Here is a 14,348-nt window from a genome sequence, read left to right on the forward strand (position 1 = left end):
CAAATCACTTTTAACAATTGTGTTTAACTGTTAATGATACATTGTTGTTACAGAACATGGTGTGCTTTTCTGCAAAAATTAATAAAGCAAACCCTGTGTTGTACTTGTCTTTCTGCAACACAGATCATCAAAACCAAGAGGAGATCTACTGTCACATAAGTAAAGAATGTGCTTGTGTGCATTCAGAGTTGATGTGAAACCAAAGGGAGCAGTAAGCATCCTCTAAAGCAATTCCGAGTATCATAATTTGAGATATAAAAAGCAGAGTACCCATAAAAGTAATAAATGGGAAGTCATTTTTAGTTCTGTAAGCCTTCACTCAGTTCTGCCTGGCAGTAAACTGAAGAAATAAGGAGGTAAACTGATCCAGTACAACGAAGGAGTCCCACTGGTTGTCATTTGTATTTATCATCATTTAACCTTTGTTATAAAGAAACACAACAAATGACAAAAGCGATGTTGTACTGATTTAATACATTCTGGAACTGAACTGTTGTTTTTGTTTGTTTTTTTACTTACTGTTATCACTTCAGGGCGTTTATCAACAGCATAAAACAAACCAAATGTGGGTGAGTAGAATTAAAACATGGCGACAAAAGTCATGAAAGATAAATAAAAGTGAAAGACTTCTCATGACATATGTGTCTAGAGAATTGTGCATGTCCTATATACAAATTTAGTCTGAATAACATCTTAACAACCAGTCTGACAGTGTTAACATTAGATTTACATGTTTGTCCAAGTATTTGCTGAATTGAATCCTTAGACCTTTATCGCTATTCGTTACTCCTCATTCCTGAGCAGCACCCAAGACCTCATGTTATGACTGCAGAACCTCTTGCTTTTCATTTCAGGATCTGTATTAACAGTAGGCGCTATTCGGACTGGATTAGTTTTACATGGGCACGAGGGGTAATGCCACATGACATCAGTAATATTAATGGCCAGTTCGCACAGGATAAGAAATATCAGTAAAACTACCACAAGTGGGAGGGGTAAATCCATTCACGCACCACCGTCCCCTCCTGTCGTCATTTGCGTATGATGTTGCTTTCCAAGTGACCAAAATACAGCCCAGCTTGGGACGCATATTTCTGTCCGAACCCAACCTGTGCACGAAACATTTGTGTCCGAACCCGACCCAAACCTGATTCACTCATTTATACATGTGTGGTATCTGAACAGCACCTTTATTAAATGACTACATATGCAACAAATGCTTTGTCTTGCCACTACAGAAATGAAACCAAAGACTTGGGATGACACAAGGATTCGCACGCACTTGTTCGACCACCTACTGGAAAACTGAGTGCTTCTTCAAGAGCCTCCATGCTTGAAAATCCACGAAAACCAGTTGTAAACAGGATATGACGGAATATCTACACACATATTAACTGCTGGTCTATTCGCACAGGATTAGTATTACCTGGGGTCTTTTTTCCCAGACCCTTTCACAGGAGGTAAAAGTCACAGTAATCTGTACTGATGTGCTGTAATCATGACTGACATAGGCCATTCGGATGGGACTGAAATCTCTGGCAATTATTGCTTTACCCCACTTAGACATGTAAAACCAATCCCATCCAAATAGGGCTTAGAGTAGCCAAACAGTCTACATGAGAGTTGCAGATGGAATCAAGCATTGCTGCATTGGAGCATCATCTAGAGCAGGGGTGTCAAACTCATTCTAGTTCAGGGGCCACATACAGCCTAATATGATCTAAAGTGGGCCAGACCAGTAAAATAATATAAATAAAATTATAAGAACTTATAAATAATGTCAACTCCAAAGTTTTTTTCTCTGTTTTTGAGTGAAAAAAGTCAAATTCCATAATGAGAATGTTTACATCTACGAACCGTACTTGAACATAACATGAACAAATATGAACAACCTGAAAATTCTTAAGAAAAATAAGTGCAATTTTAACAATATTACGCCTTAGTTTATCATTTATAGATATGCATCACAACTTACAGATCACAATGAATCTACAAATACGCAAAACATTTAATAAGAGGCAGAATATTGTTAAAATTCCATATACTTCTCTTAAGAAATTTCAGGTTATTCACATTTTTTGCAAAAGGCTAGTCTGTAAATGTAAACATTTTTGTGTAATTTTACTTTTTTTTTTTTACACTACAACAAAGAGTAAAAATTGTAGTTTTCATTATTTCTTAGTTATTATGATGGTATTTTACTGGTACTGGTGACCCACTTGAGATTAAATTGACCTAAAATGATTCGAACATCCTTGAATTTTAATATCGTCAGTGTAATTTCTGCATGTCACAAATTCATCCCAGGGGCCAAATTGGACCCTTTGGCAGACCTGGTTTTGGCCCCCGGGCTGCATGTTTGACACCTGTGATCTAGAGTGTTGGTTTTGAGTCAGTGTTTCACAGCACAAGGTTCTCTGTAAAAGTAGATGATTCTAAAAAAAAATCTGTTAGTAGTCACACTGACATCAGACCAGCAACAATGTACTTAACAAACACCTTTCGCTATATTGTCAGTTAGTGTTGCACTGCTCAAAATTAGTCTGAAACTAATCTCAGGATTATTGTTTGAAGGTCTCTGTCTCGCTGTGGTCTCAGTTATATTTTCACTCAAACATAAAGGTCTCAGTATTTTATATCTATGTTGAATGTGTTAGGATTGTAAGATGTTTTATGATTCCAACACATTCAACATAGGTGTGGTGGTTATATAACACTGAGATGCTAACATATGGAGTTATATACATTTTCCATTACACCAGTCTGTCATTTGATTTGTTAACACCATTACTGTGATTTCATGTAAACCGTCTGTAACAGGACCATAAGACCGCAAGTGTTAAATTCTTCATGCTGATTACTAAGACCTTTGGCAACAGTCAGTTACACTAATATCTGGCACTAACAGATGAAAGTGATAAAAAATAGAACAGACAAACACAATCTGCATACAGCATAGTTTTTCTACACACTATTTTCATTTTTTTATTCTTTATAATTGTTTTATAATGGTCACAAGATTCAGAAACATTTTCTCTCTAAACTAAACAGAAATTAAAGTTATGATGAAATAAAATCAGGCATAAAGTACATAAAGAGTGCATAAAGTAGGGCTGGTAGTTGCAACAATGTTGGCTTTTTTTGCCACAATAGTTGGGCGAGGTAGCTGTCACACATAGGTAAGTGTGTCCCAGGACTGGGGGTTTTCTCCATAAGGTCCTCCAAAGTTGTCAGGCCTGCAGCTGAAGGTTCAGTCACACAGCAGCAGTTCTCCGTCAGCAGCCTCTTTGCTCTGGCCTGTTGCCGTGTCTGTGGGATTAAGTGTGGAGCCAGGGGAAGCCACAGTTTGAGCTTTGCTCAATTCAGCAGCCATCATGGGGAATGTGAAGGGTGTTATTTTCTGAGGAGTGACTGTCGGTGTCCCATGGGTGGCTCAGCTCGCTGATTTCTGCCGGATTAGCCCGCCATGGAGGGAAATCCAATTCTGCAAGGCAATCCCTGCTCACTGCATTGACCAGCCTAAACCTATGAGTGTCTGTGGCTTTCCCCTTTTCTTCTCTGTTTCTGTACTTTTACCTTTATCTTTTTTCAGCATTTCAATTATTCCTCTGTAATTTTCTTCTGCCATTCTTTAGTTTTCCTGCTTTCCAGTCCTAAGGAATAGCTCCTCATTCTAGGAAAATATGGTAATTTTTTTCACTTACTAACACACAGCAAATTTGTTTAATACATGCATAAATGACACTTTAAGGGGGAGGGATATGATGTAAATGTTTTCCCGGTTTATGAAGTAGACAATAATAACTGTACAGAACAAGATGCCAGGTTTGCTTTTCATTCAAACATGAATCCACATTAAATTTCACATTTGGATATTTCTAGATGGACATTTCTTGTCTTAATTTGCATTCTGCCTGTGTGTGTGTGTGTGTGTGTGTGTGTGTGTGTGTGTGTGTGTTTGTGTGTGACCAACCCTTCATATTCTTTCCATTTCTGCTTTTTGGTCAGTATGTCTCTCTGCTCATGTCCTCTCATGACTGCACCTCTCTCTGTCTCTCACCCCCACAGTGGGGGCCTCAGAGGGTCCATTGTCCACTCTAGTGTCCACCCCTCCCTTTTCACTCTAATCAAATAGACTCCATGAGGAAATGCCAGCAAATTATAGCGTCTATTCATATCTGATGGCCTATGAACTCTCTGTACAGTGTGTGGAGCACTGACTTTGGATGTGAAGTTACTGTTAAACGGAGAGAGGAAAAGAGAATCACAGGATTTAGGATGCTAAGATAGAAGTTCCTCGGACGTGACCAAAGCTGGATCACATTTCCTATTTGGGTTATGGGTTATCAGCTTTACACAGACACACACACACATGCACATACATAAAGAGACGCAAGTATTTTGAACTCTTTCACACATAAAAAGTATGCACATAAGCTTTCACATGATTACACGTATCTCCAGTGACCAGGCAGGGCCATATAGACACCATGGCGGATTATTACACAGATATAGGTACACAGCAATGCATACAATCCTTCAGTCACATGCTCAGATGCCGTCTCACACACTCAAACATTTAATCTGGCTCCCGCTGTTGGACAGGAGCTGCGTACGACCTGCTAATTAGTGGCCAGAGGAGGCCTCTGTTTGTCTGCTCTCTTCCTGTTCAGCCCAGACACAAGTTTCTCTGTGTCCTATCTCCCTCTCGATACAGAGGGAGGGGAGAGGGAGGGAAATGAATGAAGACCGAGTGTGTTTGTTTGTTGGACTGGCAGTTCATATCGCAGCGTGTGAAGCCTTTTCTCCCACTTATTGAGCCTTCTGACCCCTCCAGGGCTGAGCAGGAAGAGGAGGGACCATACATCAAAATATCAGGTAGCTAAGCCTGTTGTCACACAGCCGGATTAATTTCATCTCCACATTCGGTTGCTCCTGGGCTTCACTGTGCCTCATGGACTCGAGTGAGAGGGATTTCCTTCCAGTGACTGTCCCCTTCATGAGCGAGCACAAAGTAGTTCTTCACTCAAACTCGGAGCTTTTCTGTTAGATCCGATGCTCTCTTCATTGAGGCTGATTTGGATATTTCTTTCTTTCTGCTCAATCAGATGGAGAGCACAGTTCTTGTACTTGACTCATTTCTGTGTCTTTCCCATGTTTGTGTGTCTGAGGAAATCCCTTCTCCAAACCCACTGCACTCCCACTTCCTCTGCTTCCTTTCCTCAGTACAAACTCATTTTCCTCTTCCCGCTCTGTCTCTCTTTTTCGTGCTTGTCTCCTTGGGATACGTTGACGTTGACACAAATTCTGAAGTAAGTGTTGAGCTGGATTGTGGCTTTTGTTTGATCTACCTGTGTTTTCTTCTGCCTTCCTCTTTCTGACTTTCTTATCCATAGTGATGGCTTTTGCGTCCCCTGTCAGCTATGGCTTCATTCTGTCTTGTTCCCTTTCTGAAGCTAATTTGGAAAATGAAGAGTCATAGGAACAAGAATGAAACATGTTGAGGTGAAAGTGAAAGAAAAATATGGAATTGCAGTAAAACATGAATTAAATTATCACAGTCAGCAAAAAAAGTTTTAACAGTGAATAGACATCTGATGGGAGTGAATTAATATGCAGACAAAACATGAGGTATTTTAGGTGGGGTGCATTATGGGTGTTAATTCTGTTCTTTTTCTCGTTAAGGTTGTTTTATTCTGTACACCTCATAGATACCTGTTTCCAGTCACATTCGGTATCTGTTACTGATGATACAGTAATTTTTCGGAATTAAATGAAAAAACAAATTGTGTCTTTTAACCAGTAATTATTTCAATCTGTTATTCACTGAAAACAAATCAGGTATAAGTTATTGAAAAGTGGTTAGCCTCGCTCTTGCATAATCTTCATCAGAAATTGACACTGATTTTTTGTTTACTTATTTTTTAAGCCAAGTCTACTTTTCTTACGTGATTAACAGTGATTCAACCTGTTGCTGTATCTGCTTTTTCCCTTTATTTTCTGTTTTTCCACAACTTGTCATAGTGATTACTGTAATCTACTCTACATTTTGTGAATTGCACCATCTTCCACCTTCGTGCCATAAAACAATCAAGCACACTTTCTGCCAAATCCAACCTCGAGACACACGCTGTCTTGAAATTAGGTTACAAATTTAATCAAAGAAGATGTTGATATGTGTTACAGTAACCTGATTAGAGTAACTCTGTTAATACATGCAGCAAGTCACTAATCATTAGTTCCTTTTGGAAGTATTAATTCATCTGTACATGTGATTTAGTATGATGACACCACATATTTGTGTGTGTTTGTGTCACAAGGCGGACTTCGACTGCCTACATTCACCAGTGAAAACTACCAGATTTGGAAAAAAATGCTGTCACAGGGAGGCTTATCCTGTTTTTAGTGTCTTGCTAACAGTAAAGGACTTAGACAATATGAACAAAAATGTTATTATAAAAATTCATACCAGTTAATACTGATAATTATCAGTATAAATATAAAGTCAATATTCTATACTGTATAAAGGAATTGTCCTGAATGAAACAATGTGGTTATTTTGGATTTGTTTATGATTGCAACATTTTAGAAGCCTAGAAGTAGGACATTCAAAAATAAATAAGCAAACTTTATTTCTATTGCACTTTTGACACATAAAATCACAAAATTCTTTACAATAAAACTGTAGAGTGGTGTAAAACATAAATAGGGCAATTAAAATAACACAACATTGAAATACATTACAATAAAATAACATAAAAACACAAGAGATTGACTGAGTAATAACTTTGGCCTTTATCAACAAGTGAGACCTTTACATATAACCATCCCTAACAGCAGACACTGACTCAGATAGTGGCTGATGTTACTGATGTCAGTATTATATAATATTATGGTTTGGTTCGTATGGTTGGTTTGTTTTATGTAATTGCACCTACAGTTGCCCAGATGTTTGATGGTTGATTTGATGTTCAATTATAGATTTATTTATTGGTTGACTTATTGTTTTGGATATTTATCACTTTGATGTTCAGTATAATTAGTGTGTTTGTCAGGATATTTAGTTAATTATTGAAATAATAAGACTAAGAGCCTATGCAAACAGAAATCAACATTTAACCACAGGACACTAAATTACAGAAAACACTGTAGGTTACTACACCTACCCATTGTACTTAACATAGTAAGGCAGTTCTTTAGATTAAAGTGAGACAACATTTATTTATATATATATATATATATATATATATATATATATATATATATATATATATATATATATATATATATATATATATATGTATGTATATATATATATATATATATATATATATATATATATATATATATATATATGTATACATACATATGTCTATCTATCTATCTATCTATCTATCTATCTATCTATCTATATATATATATATATATAGATATATGTATACATACATATATCTATCTATCTATCTATCTATCTATCTATCTATATATATATATGTATATATATATATATATATATATATATATATATATATATGTATACATACATATATCTATCTATCTATCTATCTATCTATATATATATATATATATATATATATATATATATATATATATATATATGTATACATCTATCTATCTATCTATCTATCTATCTATATATATATATATATATATATATATATATATATATATATATATATATATATATATATATATAAAATTATGGTGATTTCATTAATAAAGTAATAAAGGGAAAAAACAGTTTCTATTGTATGGTATTGTATTGTATTCTGTTCTATTCTATTGTATTCTATTAGTACATTGACATGTGGGGAACCATGGGTTCTAGATGTGGTAGATAATGAACCTACCTCTAATATAGTTCATTCCTTTACTTTTTTGGTAAATTCCACTGGCATTTTCAGTTGAATAACCTCTCAGTTGGCATATCTGTTTCTGCACATGAAATTTGACACTATGGCAACGTGGCAACGTATTCTCTATCTGTTACTAGGTAACCCACTTCAAAGATGATTCTATGATTCTGGGCAAGGCTATTGTAAGGCTGCGGTATTCCAAAATTACTAATATATTCCAAAATATTAGTCCTATCAACTTGCTGTTTTCATTAGTCTCTTCCTTGACCAAAAATATAAAAGTATGCCAAACTGCAGTAGTCAGCTCTTTCTAGATTTTGTGTGACGCCCGAGACACACATAGAGTCCACTTCCCTTAAATTGTCGTTGCGAAATCAGCTTATCGTGTGACTGACTGGAACCCCATTATTAAGGTAGATTGTGTTAGATGTGGTCTCATGGCCCCTGAAGGCGGTCAGTCGGTTTAATGATGGTCCTCTTTTAATATTACAATTATGTTAAAATTTAAGAATTAAAGATGTTTCATTGCACTATTAATTAGAGTTGTCAGGTGAGTTTATAAGTCTTAATCATACTTTAATGTGACACTGAACAAGCAGCAGCTCCTTTTGGTTCCATCACAGTGCTCTCAGAGTTTTCTCTGCTGCTGTGAGTGAATTCGGCAGCTAACCAGGCTGTCACGTCAAATCAGTGTCAGCCAGGGCCAGGCCACCTGTGGAGTGAAGGCTTAAAAGACTGACTGATAGCCATTAGCTGGTAATGGCAGTCTAATTGAGTGCTGATGGAGATAGAAAAAGGGAGGATAAAAAAAAAAGAAAAACGAGGGGAGGGGGGCCTTGAGTTTGTTGGCTTTTAATAAAGTGCAGTGTGAAATGTGTCTCAGATTGAGTGCAAAGGGTGTGAGTGAGAGAAATCATCATGGGACTGATTGCTCTATCAGCCAAAATGATTAATCCATTTTGAGTGTGCTCAGTTTGTGATTGATGGCCTAGTGCAGTGTGGGTAATGTAGTAGCAGATAATGACAGAAAGAGTAATGGCTGGTAAATGAGTGAAGGAGGTTGGAAGAGTGGGAGTGGGAAAAGATGTGGTCACAGAGTTCAGAAAGAGATGTGCTACTGGCTGCAGAACAGACAAAGACACTCCTACAACTTATCACCATGGTGACAACTGATCCCATTAGGAAGGGTACAACCAGGGGCAGGTTGCCAAGTGACACTTCAGAAATGATGATACAGTGTTGTGTTGTGGGAAAAAGTCAGACATCAAGACAGTGCAGTACTGGAAAGAAATGTTTTGTCTCTGGCTGAAATGACGCTGGCCGTCGTAACCTTTCCCTCTGTTTCACATCACTCACTCTTGTTTTTCATTCCTTCTTGGTACACATCTGCCTCAGTGATACAAGACCTTCTCGTCCTCAGCTCCCTCTGGGGCTCAACCTTTTCACCAATGCTGCAACAAAGTGCAATCTGAAATTCTGAAATACCTCGAGAGAAAACTCTTTTACAAAGGTGCCAAACAACTGTTTTCTTACAGATTTCTCTGACTTGAGGCTGAATTAATCACCTCCAAATGAACAGCGTATTCAAAATGCTGCAAGTTCCCTGTGGTGAAATTAGTGATGTGTTTTGTTTAGTGTGCAAATGACAATTTGACTGTTTGGAGCGGCTGACAATAAGCTACTGAAACAAAAGCTGAAGTAGCATTAATTAAGTGAAAAAACTCCCTATTAAAAGTCTAATAAGACACAAAAAGCACGTTTTTCTTCCATTCAGTGAGACCTGAATGTGGGAATGAATAATAATGAATGATAACTGAATGGAATTGAAGTTTACAAACCAAGGGAGAAGATAATATTTTTTCACTGGCATTATGGGATTAGTGGGACATTGTTAAAGATGACATGTTTGAATTTTGCACTAAATCAACATTTGGCAGAGACAGAAAGATAAAAGTGGAATATAATTGTTCCAAGAATGCAGGTGGACAGTAAAGAGACAGAGGCGTCTAAGTTGTCACATGTTTACATTGGACCTGCAGCTGTATTGATGTCTTGGAGAGGCTGCAGTGTCAGATTCCACAGAGGCTGTGCAGGGAAAATCAGCAGAATCAATGTTTGACTGAGGTTTTGACTCACATAAAACAGCTTTTGAGGATCACACAAAACACCTTCCGGTAAAGAATTTTATACTGAGAGGTGAAGACAAAATACATGCTGTTTGAAAGCCTGATAACTGTTTTTCAGAAGTTGTGCTCTGTTGATGAGAGCTTGAGGCTCTTGCAGTTGGAGTACAGTTTTACAGCCTCCACCTGATATCTGTTACTGAGTTGAAAGAAATTGATTTTCGTCTCGCATTAAGTGCTTCTGCAATTTAAAACATTGCCAGAAATTTTGAAGGAGTCTCAACATATTTTTTTTTTATCTCATAATACTCTAAGTTAAATGTGTTGCATTTTCAAAATCGCAGCATTTTGACTACAATTTAATGTCTATTATTATATTTTCAGCAGTGACGCTGAGCTGGCGGTGAACTTATTCTATTTTTGTACTGCAAAACTTGATCACAATAATCAAAGGAAAACACACGAATGTCCTTAGGGGACTATTGAAAAACTGCAATAAATTCCCAGAATTTAAATAAAACAAGAAAAAGTTCTTCAGATGTTTCTCAATCTTGTATATCCAGTGTTTACTTTGAACATTGGCCTTTCATGATGACCCAACCATGCAAATGTGTTTGGACTTGAATAATACCCCTGGGCTGAACGCAGACATTACTGGGCTCATGTTTGGTTGTTTTCTGTTTCACTGTAATGATGCCCACCTGAGGTGATGTGAACACCAGCCCTTTCTTGAAATTCTCCCTCAAACTGTTCTCCTTTTTTGTTGCTCAGTTCTCTCCGTCCTTTCCATGTCCAGTAGCTGTTACAGTCTTTCTCATTTTACTCCAGTGTTTGTACCTCTGAACTCAGCAGGACTCAGTTTGTTTTCCAAACACACTTAATTAACATAATGTGTCATAAATGGGATCCCAGTGCATAAGTAAAAATGTATTTAACAGTATGTTTCTGGAGCGCTGCTGGTGTTGCTCCCACTGGAGTCACTCATATTAAACATTATCTTTAAATCTGCGTATGACTTTCATCAGCAGTTTTTCAACTCTGTAAAACTCGAGTGATAGCCTAAGTATCACAAGTCCATTAGTCTCTCCATGATTACACAGCTGAATCACTTCCCTCACGGTGAACAACATCGAAGTATACTCCATCAAAAGCCATCTGTTTATTTACATACCAAACCGATGTGTCACTCAGGGCTTTTCAGAAATTTTGCGAAGTGCATTGTGGGAATGGGAATTCCATGCAGCTGCAGTATGGCTGCAGCAGCAACAAACGTGGAAACAGCTTCATTGCTTCTTGCTGCTGCAGCTGCGTGGAATTCTGAAAAAAGGTCTGAATGACAGTTTGGTTCTGGTTCTAGTTTGGTATATAAACAAACAGATGGCTTGTGATGGAGAACACTTCGAAGTTATTCATCTTGAGGGATGTGATTCAGGCACGTAATCACGGAAAGACTAATGGATTCGTGATAGTTAGACTATCACTTGGGTTTTACAGATTTGGTGAAAAACGGGCGACAAAAGTCATATGCAGCTTTAATGTGTAGAATAAACCATTATACATCAAAATCGCACAGTCAGTGTAAAACATAACAGATTAAACAATGTCTCTCTTGTCTCAATATTTGCTTCTCCAGGACTCAAAGCGTTCAGCGGAACTTGTCACATCTCCATCTCTGGATGTTTTCCTGCCAGAGGACGAGGACAACCCTTATGAGTCTGTGACCACAGCCGTCACACGTAAACCCTGCTCTCTGGATATCAACCACCGGCTCAACGCCTGCCCACGCAACGGTAGGAAAAAAAAATTCTGCACTTTAGTTTGTAGTCAAATGCCATCACAGGTGACACCTTCCAAGTCAGGATTAAAGGTATTAGCTCTTATGCAGTACTGCGGTTTAGTGCACTGAAGGTGTATCACTCAAACCAATTTTCTTTTGTCAAAGACAGACTAATAATTTTGGGAAAAAAATGTTACTTCTGTGTTACCAAACTAAAATACTAAAACTGTACATAAATAGTCAAACACTATCAATGTGTTCATTTATTATTATTATTATTATTATTATTATTATTATTATTATTATTATTATTATTCATTAACAATGCTAGATTCAGTGATCAGTAGAACTGTCATCATTGCTCTCTGCCTTGTTAGTTATTAGACTCTATCCACTGTTTTTTTGTTTTTTGTTTTTGTTTTCGACTGTTCCTTGAAAATTTTCCTTACGTTGACAGTTGAACATATGGTGCAGACAAATGTGTTTATTGTGTTTACAATGAAGAATCCATATGAACATCCCGCTGTTCTGATGTTCACGACTTTATAACCACCTGGATGCCAAGCAGCACACAGTATTGTCTGTTCTTCCCTTGCACATAAGTTTCATGGCATTGAAGAGGGGAAAAGTGGGAAGTGTGGGTGAGAATTTGAGCAACAGAGTTTGAGGTGCTTGCATACTTTAACGTATGCCTGCAGCATGGTTGGATTTATTTTTAAAAGCGGTTAGGGGATTTTAATGTTGCATTAAACCATTTGTTTTCTCCAGTATAGATGAAAAACATGGCCACTCTGGAGCTAATATATTTTTTATATTTCAGGCTGTGGCGGTGACATATTTTGACTCATTAAAAAGAAAATAGAACTGAAAAGTGCATTGTGAGCATCATTGCACAATACATACAGCTCATTAAATTGCTTTTCCTTAACCTGTTGCATTGGAATAGACTGAATGTCCTTTTTGTCAGTTTAATGGATGTCTTTGTGGTTAGCACTCTTCAATAACATCACTGACCAAACACTGGCTCGTAAATTACAACCAGGTCTTTGTTGTCAATCAAACACTTGATCTGCACTGTAAAGGGGTTATACATAGATTTGATTATTTCAGTCAATAACTGGGGGAAGTTGTGCACCACAACATGCCTACAGGTACCGCAACTACCAAAGCGTTAACGCTATGGGCCGGATTCACTAAAGGTTTGCCTGATAAAAACGTGTGCAAACCAAGGTTATTATCGTGAACGAAATGACGAAAACTAGAACTGTAAAAACATTTTTGTTAACTGAAATAAATAAAAACTATAATTAAAAGAAAAAAACAATAACTAACTGAAACTGTATTGTGTGTTTACAAAACTAACTAAAACTTATAAAAATTATGGATAAAATTCCCTTCGTTTTCGTCTTTGTCAATGTTGGATTGATATGAAATCGATTTATTTCCCTCAAGCAATATTAGCTGCTGTCACCATATGACACCTCACAGTCCATCACTTGTGGTCACTTGTGGTTTCCAGTCGTCTTCTGGTCCCCACTCTACCTAGAAACATGGAGACTAAAGTTGGGAGAAAGCAGCAGAGTCCTGTCTGGGATTTATTTGAATACGACGGAGAAGAAGATAAAAGATATTAATAAAACTAAACTAAAACTAAGCATTTAGAAAATAAGAAAACTAATAAAAACTAGCAAACCTGCACTAAAAACGAATTAAAACTAACTGAATTAGAGAACAAAAAGTCAAAACTAAGCTATAATGAAAAATCCAAAACTATTAGAACCTTGATGCAAACTCATTGCACATGCAAAAAATGTACAAACTGATTTACTAACAGTCCGCACTAAGGGTTGCGTCTTTCAAGGGTGCAAAATAGTGCGTCTGCATCCAGTTAGTACATTTGCCACAATGAATATGCAATATGGGGCTTTTCACACAATTGTGCATGTGCTGGGAGGAGAAAATGTAAATATATTAATTTAGCACACGCAAAGTGGTTTATCAAACCCAAGAGCAATTTTGCCCATAGAAACTGTGTCTGTATTTAACCTTTCTCAAAGGGAGGTGCAAGCGGCGTGTATGCATAATTGCGCACACATGGAAGTGGTTATTGTCGCAAGAAGGAGACATCGAAATGATGAAACGACGCAGAGAAAGCATTCTTCACCCTTGTGTGAACATTTTTGGAATGAACGCATGCACACACACACACACACACACACACACACACACACACACACACACTTTATGGGACTCTTTTCCACTTGATCTGATTGTGATTAAAAATACACACCAACTTTAGGCTACAGTGTGACAAAATTATGTGCACCTGACAGTCATTCAGTCCAACAACCCCTACTGCCCCCCCCACCTCTAAAATGAAAAATAAATGAATGAATGAGTCATGTAATACTTTCTACGACAAAACTCCTCCAATGGTACATTTCCTTGTGTCTGGATCATTCCAGTCACTGTTACCATTAATGCTGGTGTATTCCACAGCAGTGTTTCCAGCGTACTGTCTCTATGATGACAACCAGTAGTGCATGTAAATTCCTCATGGTCTCCAAGACT

General features: G+C 37.3%; 1 protein-coding gene across 6 annotated transcripts in view; it reads left to right on the forward strand.

The window, feature by feature from the left end:
* The window catches only part of anks1b (ankyrin repeat and sterile alpha motif domain containing 1B), a 258,313-nt gene that overhangs the window by 128,434 nt on the left and 115,531 nt on the right, over positions 1 to 14,348 (forward strand). For all 6 annotated transcript variants that reach the window (XR_003936737.1, XM_030148434.1, XM_030148435.1 and 3 more), the window contains one exon: positions 11,634 to 11,790. Coding sequence is in view for 5 of the 6 variants with exons in the window: in XM_030148434.1 (XP_030004294.1) it covers positions 11,634 to 11,790 (157 nt within the window). In the remaining variant the exon portion in view is untranslated. The remainder of the gene's footprint in view (positions 1 to 11,633; positions 11,791 to 14,348) is intronic.

Source organism: Sphaeramia orbicularis, chromosome 12, assembly GCF_902148855.1.
Source record: "Sphaeramia orbicularis chromosome 12, fSphaOr1.1, whole genome shotgun sequence".
NCBI lineage: Eukaryota > Metazoa > Chordata > Actinopteri > Kurtiformes > Apogonidae > Sphaeramia > Sphaeramia orbicularis.